At 37.4% G+C, this 9,505-nt stretch overlaps 1 protein-coding gene across 2 annotated transcripts in view; it reads left to right on the forward strand.

Annotated features, from left to right (window-relative positions):
- The window catches only part of OLFM3 (olfactomedin 3), a 50,081-nt gene that overhangs the window by 18,057 nt on the left and 22,519 nt on the right, over positions 1-9,505 (forward strand). For both annotated transcript variants that reach the window (XM_055083953.1, XM_007110248.1), the window contains one exon: positions 4,669-4,888. In XM_055083953.1, coding sequence (XP_054939928.1) covers positions 4,669-4,888 — 220 coding nt within the window. The remainder of the gene's footprint in view (positions 1-4,668; positions 4,889-9,505) is intronic.

Below are 9,505 nucleotides of genomic sequence, written 5' to 3' on the forward strand. Positions count from 1 at the left end.
TGTGCTCCGCAACGGGAGAGGCCACAACAGTGAGAGGCCCGCGTACAGCAAAAAAAAAAAAAAAAAAAAAAAAGAGCCTTACCCTCCTAGAGCTAGGTGGAGATTCTGCATAGATTTAAAGGCATTTCAATATGTATGACAACGGTAAATCTAGGAAAAGTAATAAATTTATCAAAGATTTTCTGATGATTTTATGCCTTGCTAATATGAGGAGAAATACAGAGAATATGATTAAAAGAGGAAATAATACCACTATTAACAGCACATAAACAAGGGTTGTTTCACAATTTGATACAAAAAGTATTTATTTTATTTTGTTTATTTTTTTTTTTTGGCTGCGCTGGGTCTTCGTTGCTGCGCGGGCTCTCTCTAGTTGCGGCAAGCAGGGGCTACTCTTTGTTGCAGTGCACAGGCTTCTCTTGTGGAGCACAGGCTCTAGGAGCGCAGGCTTCAGTAGTTGTGGCACATGGGCTCAGCAGTTGTGGTGCACGGGCTTAGTTGCTCCGCGGCATGTGGGATTTTCCGAGACCACGGCTCGAACCCGTGTCCCCTGCATTGGCGGGCAGATTCGTAACCACTGCGCCACCAGGGAAGTCCCACAAAAAAGTATTTTTTTAGACTTTAAGCTGTTTATTGGTAATTATCTAGAAACACTGAAAATGGAGAAACAATGCTTTTAGGCATGCTATGTGGATTTTTATTAACTATGTATGACACTGTCATAGATTAAAATCAAATCTATGACAATGCCATTTGAGCCTCTATTAAAAAAAAATAGTCTGCCTTACAAAGGCATAGCACATTGTTTATAAAACGTACTGTGATTTTACAAGTATAATAGCCTCTGCTTTCCCTGCCAGATAGGAAGTGAGATACACTGCTTAATGGTGAGGGAGTGGGCCTGAATCCAAGTTCTTGGTCAAACATTAGAAGTGCTTTTCATACAATATTATGATTGGCAGGGAGCTAGTCAGGGACATGAAACAGGGTCTCTGCATGACACAGTTTAATATGGCAGAAATTAGCATGGTTTTGTAATTTTCTTCAGTGGTGCTCAGGAGCCTGAGTAGAAAGGTTTAAAAAACAATCTTGCACTGAACCAGTTTTAAAGTTTTCCCAGAAAGGTACAACAGAAGGACAAGAGGGTAAGAAAGTTCAGGGTATTGACAAGGGAGGGGACTAAAGTGATGAATCATGAGATTAAATTGAAGAGAGAAGTAAGCAAAGCCAGAAGGTTAAGAAATGATAACAAATTAGAGCAAGGCCTAGAAGATAAAAATAAATTTAAAGATTATTGGAAATAAGAGAATGAATAAACTAGAAGAAGAGAGAAATTATGGGGGAATGGTAAACACAGAAGAGTATAAGGCTGAAAAGCAAATAAATTAATTTTAACCAATATTTATTGAGCACATACTGTGTACAAGGCAGTGTTGGGCCCTCTGCTGGGTATATACTACATAATCTCTCTTCTATGAAAGACAACTAACAAACAGGCAGGTAAAATTTGACAGTAAAAAAAGGCATAAACATCAAAACGGCACAAAGGGAAGAATTATTAATTTTTCTTAATTTTGTTTAGAGAAGTTCAAGGGAAGAGCTACAGGACTTGGCAATATTCAAGAAAATGGTTTTGGACTAGTGCCCACTTTCCCCCCCCGGAAAATACTAAATTACAGAAGAGATCAAGAAAACCAAAATATGTTCAATGTCAATTTTCAATATTCAGGGTTAGGGTGTAGACAATAGAGCAATACCGTGAACCTGATGCGATGCTGAGGCTATCAACAAAGTAGGAATGATCAGCCGGTACTTACGGCACATAGGAAGCATTCCCAGAAAGGAAGAGGGACAGGAGAGAAGCTCGGGGTTTCTGGCTCAGAGTGAAAATCATTCAAGTTCAGATGGACAATACAGAACTCTGTGACGCCAAGAGACAGCTTGCAAGTACCAGGGCTGGCAGAGTTGGTGACAAATGATGATGCGTGTGCATCTATGGGAACTTATGGGAGAAGAGAGGAGACAAAGAAACAAAAAGATACAAGGCTGAGAGGAAAAAAAAAGAGAAAATTGCCTATTTTATAAGTTTGCCTAGCAGAAGCCAAACTACCAATAAGAAAACTTAATTTTTAGGCAGCACCACAGAACATGATGATTTTGATTTTCCTAGTTCATGTAATCCACGTGGATACTGAACTTGTATGTCAAACTCCAAACAGCAATAATGATAATAACATCATTTTCTTGAAGAATTACACATATTCAACACATAGTTCCAAGCACTTTAAATATACTATATATTAACTCATCTAATCCTCACAGCAATCCTATAAGGTAGACACTGTGTTTATTCCCATCATTCACATGAAGAAACTGATGTACAAAGAAATTACGCAATTCGTCCAGGATCGTATATCTAATATGCATCAGAACTACAAAGTCTAGCTCCCGAGTTAGCCTCCTAATACCAATGCTATATTGCCTCTCCAAGTAGACTATGGCTCTCTGAATTAAATTTAATAATAATAATTAAATGCTCAATATATGCCTGTTAACTATATTTATTCACCAAGTCCTACCATGAGTCAAGATTTTGCTCTAGCTGCTGAGGTGCCATATATGAGAAGAAGAAATGGAACATTCCAAAAGTAAATTTAACATTGAAGAATACTTTTAAATTGGAAGAAAATCCTCCTCTGGCACACCCTTTTCAGCTTATCAAAAAATCTAAGTAGGTTGTGTCTTCTATATTCTTTATGATAAAAAAGCTTGTTCTAGTTATCATACTTGAGACTATCATTCTTATATGAAGAAATCTTGGTTGGGTAAGATAGTCTAGGTATACACTTTGCTATAAGAGCAACATAGTAGAAAATGAAATTCTAGAAAGGATAAGTAAGCACAGATCTGTGTTATTCTACTTTTATCTTTTAGGTATTTGATATGTACATTAGTTGGACTTTCTATTGCTCTCTGACAAGTGTCCAGAGTTAGAATCGACTGCCAATAATTGAATTATAAATTTTTGAAAAGACCCCAAAATTCATATACACACACACACACACACACACACACATACATATAATTTTTAGCTCAGGGGAAATAAAATGCCACCAAAATTGTGACACTGAATTACTCTCTTTTCAATATTCCCAAAGTAGAATGTAAAACTCTTCATTGTAACAGTTGCTATAATATGCAGCAAATGGTACCATCAGAACTCTTCTCATTAAAATCCTAATGAAGCAACTGTGTCTTCCTTTAGGGATAGCACAAAATGCTCAAACTAATAAGAAGTTTATTTCAAAATGAGCCACTAAAATGAGCAAAGCTGTGCAATTCTGCCTTTTGACTGTGATATTTATCAATCTTGCTCATTATTAAGACTCTCTGTCTCCTCCCACTCAACATGGACATACAGACAAATTCTAAGAATTCCAATCTTACAGAACAAGTGGAAATTCCCCCCAAGATACACAAGCCCATAAATCAGGGTGGCAATGGGAGCTCCTGCTATTTTAATGCATTGATAGTGAGAACATGTTCTAAATGTAATTGTAAAATGCAATTTTCAGCTCCTTAAATTAGTTAGTATACAGCATGGTTTCTGTTATGATCATAGCAGTGACAGCTCTTCAACAAATGAGAATTGCAATAAACTCACAACTGAATCAAACTCATGAAATATTTTCACTGACCACCACCACCAAGTTAAAAGAAAGGAAAAAAAGGTGACATGTTCAGAAACTGAAAGTGAAACTGCAGGTTTGGCTCAGTCCCAAGATAGGAGTGAGGGAAACAGCGCTGGGAAAGTATACTTCTTGTTCTCTAGACAAAAATCAACGTTTCCGTTTCAAACAACTCTGTGCTCTTTTACTACATAAATTATGAGCACTTTAGCCCCTGAAAGAGTTAATTTCAATACATTGGTAAGCAACTCTGCCTTACATAAAGAGCTCTAAATTATCTTTGCTAAGGCAAATGAAGTCGGAGAATGGGTAATAATTCAAAATAGTAAACAGCAACATACATTTCTTTGAGCTTTGAAAAGCTTTGCATGATTTACTATACTTGCTGAACTTACCTTCCTAATGATGCTGTGCTAAGAAGGATATTAAAAAGAGGGAGGAGTAGAAGGACAGAGTGGTGGAAGCCCAAAGTTGGAAAAATTCTGTCAGGCAAAAGCTGTTCCAGGATCCAAAATTTCCTATAAGTACCCCTATATTATTAATAATTAGTTAATGGGTAAATAGACTTAACGTAAACAGGATATTTGACCTATTTCTAATAATTCGTAACTAGAAGATGGACCCTGCTTCTATTTCCTAACTAAATAATGCATTGTTCACTTTATAAAATGCCACCAGAAAGCAATAAACCCCGAACTGCTACCATAGGAAGTTTTGTAATTATGATAAGGATCAATTTGTTTCATAAGCAAGTAACCATTTAAAGAGGTGTTCTTGTATTGAAAAGCTGAGATAAGTGGATTTACTATTAATGATCATGTAGCCACTTAACATTCTCACGAAATACACAATTTCAATCAAAAATCAATAAGCAATTGTGAATCTGTCTTAATAATCTCCCTTAAGTATCATGTGAAAAAGAATGTTGCTGTTTGATCTATTTAAATGACTCTCATGAATAATTGGCTGCTTTTCACAGGAGTTGAAAGAGAAGATGGACGAGCTCCTGCCCTTGATTCCTGTGCTGGAACAGTACAAAACAGATGCCAGGTTAATCACACAGTTCAAGGAGGAGATCCGGAATCTGTCTGCCGTCCTCACTGGAATTCAGGAGGAAATTGGAGCCTATGACTATGAGGAACTACATCAAAGGGTGCTTAGCTTGGAAACCAGACTTCGTGACTGCATGAAAAAGCTAAGTGAGTAGAACAATTCCATTTGTCCAGGTTGTGTTTTTAAGTAGTTTCAATGACAACTGCATTCTTACATTTTGGAAATAGTCATGAATTCCTAATTCTAGGGAAACTGGTACCTGCTTTCTAAGTGTAAAATAAGTGTTCCTTGGGCTTCCCTGGTGGCGCAGTGGTTGAGAGTCTGCCTGCCAATGCAGGGGACATAGGTTCGAGCCCTGGTCTGGGAAGATCCCACATGCCACTGAGCCGCTGGGCCCGTGAGCCACAACTACTGAGCCTGCGTGTCTGGAGCCTGTGCTCCGCAACAAGAGAGGCCACGACAGTGAGAGGCCCGTGCACTGCAATGAAGAGTGGCCCCCACTCGCCACAACTGGGGAAAGCCCTCACGCAGAAACGAAGACCCAACACAGCCAAAAATAAAAATTAATTAATTAATTTTTTTTAAAAAAAGAACGGTTAAAAAAATAAAATAAGTGTTCCTTGATGGCTTAAGCAGGCCTGGTTATTCAAGGTTATCTGATTAACAGTTGCCTGATTTTCAGAGCACCCTGCTACCGCGGTGGCTTGAAATAGGAGGTCTGGCAAATACAGCAATGCTATTGGCTATACTAATGGAAATAAGCTTTATTTCAGACAGATTATCCGTGACGGTCAATCACTGTGTGGCCACGTAAGAGGAAGCCACTTCTGGCAGTAGAGAAAGTCACAGACTGGGGAAAAGGCCACTGCCCTGGGACCAAATGTGAAACAGCAATGATAAGGAAATGAATACAATTTCTCTACTATGCAGAGCTGCCATCTGCTGCTCTGATCCACTCAAGAAATAAAAAGGAGGTACCTACTCAAATACAAACTCACTACTCTACAAGGGGCCAAGCATGTGACATGGGGAATGAACTTTAATTTTTGACTCCTAAAATGTGTGGTTCCACCTGGTCTGAGTTTACAAACTTTTCCATTGCCACTCCGTTTAAGTCATCATGGGACTAGTTTGTAACAATGTGAAATAAGTAAGTGTTCATGAATTGACTAAGATGGACTGTAAATCCATTTAGGAATAGTATATTAGTTGTTGACATGCTGTGATATGATGGTGTTAGGTGAGGGGGACTCAACAACCATAGAAAGTGTTCTCTCAAGGTAAGAAAAACTTTTCTGGAATAGGAAATAAACTGGGAAAAGGAGTAAAGAATTTCAAAAAAAAAGAGTCAATTTCTAGTAAAGAAACATTCAGGGCATAAATGTAAACACAAAATAAAATTTGGATGACTTACAAAAATATTTTAAAGACTACTTATTTTACAGATGCAATCCAAATGATAAAGAAAAGATAGCTAAAATACAATATGTTGCATTCAGTAATCACAGCCTCAAAACAAAGTGGGGAATCACCACATCGGAGGCCCCACTGCAGTCATCTCAGGATTTCCAAGAGAATCCAACAGACTTTATCAAAAGGCAGTAACATAAACTCCTAAGGCTAAACACACATGCAGCAATCCTCAGCTCCTTATTTCTCATCATGCAAGTCCCATACTTTTTCACCTATAACTGGTCTCCTAATAATCATGACTCCAATAGATTCCATGACTTGCTCTTCTCTACCCATTGTCCACATTATTGCCAAAGGGATTTTTTTTAAGTACAAGTCTGAAATTATTTTCCTCTATTTAAAATTTCCTATGAATCCCTTATGCCCTAGGATACAGCCCATGGCTTAGGAGGCCATTCATTGTGGCACTCCCTACATCTCCCATCTTAGGTCCTGCCATTTCTCCCCTCATACACTATGTCCCAGTCACATGTGCTCTACACTCTAACCATGAGGCCATATTGAGAAGCTGTTTGTTCCTTCTCCTGAAACACTCTTTCCCCTGTTTATCCTTGCTTTATCAATAAACATACTTTCACCTGCCACATGTGACAGACTCCTATTCATTTTGCAGATCTCAGTTTAAATGTAATGTCTCACCTGAATTTTCACTGCCCTCCCCATGTATCCTCTGCATCCCTGCTAGGTATTCTCAAATCCTGAAATCTCACCAATGATTGTACTTTTCATGTTTCATTATCATTTTGTGTGTTATTGGATGTTTCTTTTGCTGGACTTCTGTTCCATAAGAATAAGTACGTCTATGATATTCACTCTAAATGCTGTATCTCCCAATGCCTAGAAAACTAAGAAAAGTTACTCAGTAAATATTTGCTGAATAAATTAATTCTATAAGCAGTCTTGGTAACAATTTCTAAACTTTCAACAGAGTAAATATTAGGTATTTCAACAAGTAGCAGAGAACAATCCCCTTTACTTGCAAAACAATGATCTTTTAGCCACATATTTGTGTCAAGATGGCATAGGACTGATTAAGCTTAAGCAAGGGAAAAGTCATTTATTTAATACAGCACTTAAAAACTCCCTTATATGGTGTGCTTTTATAATTCAAGTTGTGGAGTTTATTGCTAACAGAAAATAGGTAAATATTACTGCATAAAGAAATTCTGCTGTCATATTTTATTCTTTTTTAATCAAGAAATACTTTTAGTTCAATGCACAGATTCATTTTATAGCTTGCCAGATGATGTCTGGCAAGAAGAAAATCCCAAACCAAGAATTGTTTTAGTGCTCTCAATACCTAAAAGTTACTTTAGGGGTTCAAAGAGTATTCAAATGCATATTTATTAGCCCATAAAATATCTGGGTAAAAATATTCTGTAAATGACAGTACATAGGACTAATCTGTGTAGGGCTTTAATTTGATTTGGAAGAGGTCCATTTGTTGTTGATGAACCATTGAAGACCCTGAGAATCTATTCACTCTGTCATTCCTAGTATCTCACAATAAACCCAAGCCATTGGCTGTGTATGCTAAGTCCAGGCACCTACTTAGCACAAATGGACTCAACTAATAAACAAGGACAGGCAACAGAAAGGTTCTACACCTAGTAATCACCTTGAACCTTAAAGTGTTCCAGTTATGTTTTTGAAGGATTAACATGGAAAACTCTTGGGATTTGCTCTACTTTACACAAATGAACTTCACTTCTAACATACACTCTCTCTGAGTTTACTTAGCTGGAAATAATGCCCACCACAGTTAGGAAATTCTACATTCCTCTCAGCTCTTTCATAACTCCCAATTTGTTTTTACTAATCCACATATAACTCCCAACACAGAATCTCCTCCAATATTAAAAATGATATTTGGGACAAAGAGGGTTAATCTAAGTAGACACAGATTCATCCTATTCCTTCTTACTGAACCATGGATAATGTCTCTATGGGGTTAATCTAAGTAGACACAGATTCATCCTATTCCTTCTTACTGAACCATGGATAATGTCTCTATGGACGTGTCCTTAGGCCTCAGGACTGTGATCTGCAATATATGTCAAAGACTTGTTTTATTAATTTTCCCCCATGGACCACAAAGTTTGAAAGACTGTGACTGTCAAATAAATTATATTAATTATTTAACATTTATTTTTATTTTAACTAATCAAAAATATAAAATCTAGCAACCAATATAGATATCAAACAGCAATAAAACTAGCATTTAATTTTCTTATTTAATGAGATGATTGCTATTTGAGTTAATTGATATGACCTTATAAAATATTGAAAACAGTTCTCACATCATAATGCTTTAGATTATTAGTGGCCCTCAGATCCCTATTCACTTAGTACAGAGGCCAGTGCCACAAGCAATGACTCTAACTCATTTATGCTTTTGTCCCAAGAACTGGGTACTTTTCTCCATCATACCATGTTTATGTCAGTTAATCAAAACCACTTACTGAGACTCTCTTGAGCAGAGAGGCTGTCTATCAACTGAACCACAATGCTTAATTACAATGTAGAAAACATGTCCAGGTAGAGACAGGCAGAGCCCTAACACTGTGAAATCTAAAGCCACATGGTTCCTGAAAAAATAAATAAGTGAATCTTCATATTTTTCATTAAAAAAAGAATTACTCCAATTTCAAAGGAAGTACCTGATAAGGCACATATATTTACAGAAGAAAACACAAACAATTTTGTGTGGCACTAAGTTATAACTTGATTAATATTTTACTTAGTTTTTACAATTCCTGAAAATTGGTACAGACTGGACCAAGTTATCTCTTTGAACTCTTTTTTTTTTTTTTTTTTTTTTTTTTTTGTGGTACGTGGGGCTCACTGTTGTGGCCTCTCCCGTTGCGGAGCACAGGCTCCGACGCACAGGCTCAGCAGCCATGGCTCACGGGCCCAGCCGCTCCGCGGCATGTGGGATCTTCCCGGACCAGGGCACGAACCCGTGTCCCCTGCATCGGCAGGTGGACTCTCAACCACTGTGCCACCAGGGAAGCCCTACCATGATTTGTATAACATTTTTCTCAACAGAATAGTCCTTTTAGCTTTTACCAATTGATCTCTATTACGAAGAACATTGCAGGCAATTTCTGTTGTTGACATTGGCTATGACTTGGGAGTGGTTTTAAAATATATCCAACCTAAACAAACTTACAAGTTTTTGTACAACAAAGGAAACCATAAACAAAACGAAAAGACAACCTACAGAATACGAGAAAATATTTGCAAATGATGCGACTGACAAGGGCTTAATTTCCAAAATATACAAACAG

Source organism: Physeter macrocephalus, chromosome 4, assembly GCF_002837175.3.
Source record: "Physeter macrocephalus isolate SW-GA chromosome 4, ASM283717v5, whole genome shotgun sequence".
Classification (NCBI taxonomy): Eukaryota; Metazoa; Chordata; class Mammalia; order Artiodactyla; family Physeteridae; genus Physeter; species Physeter macrocephalus.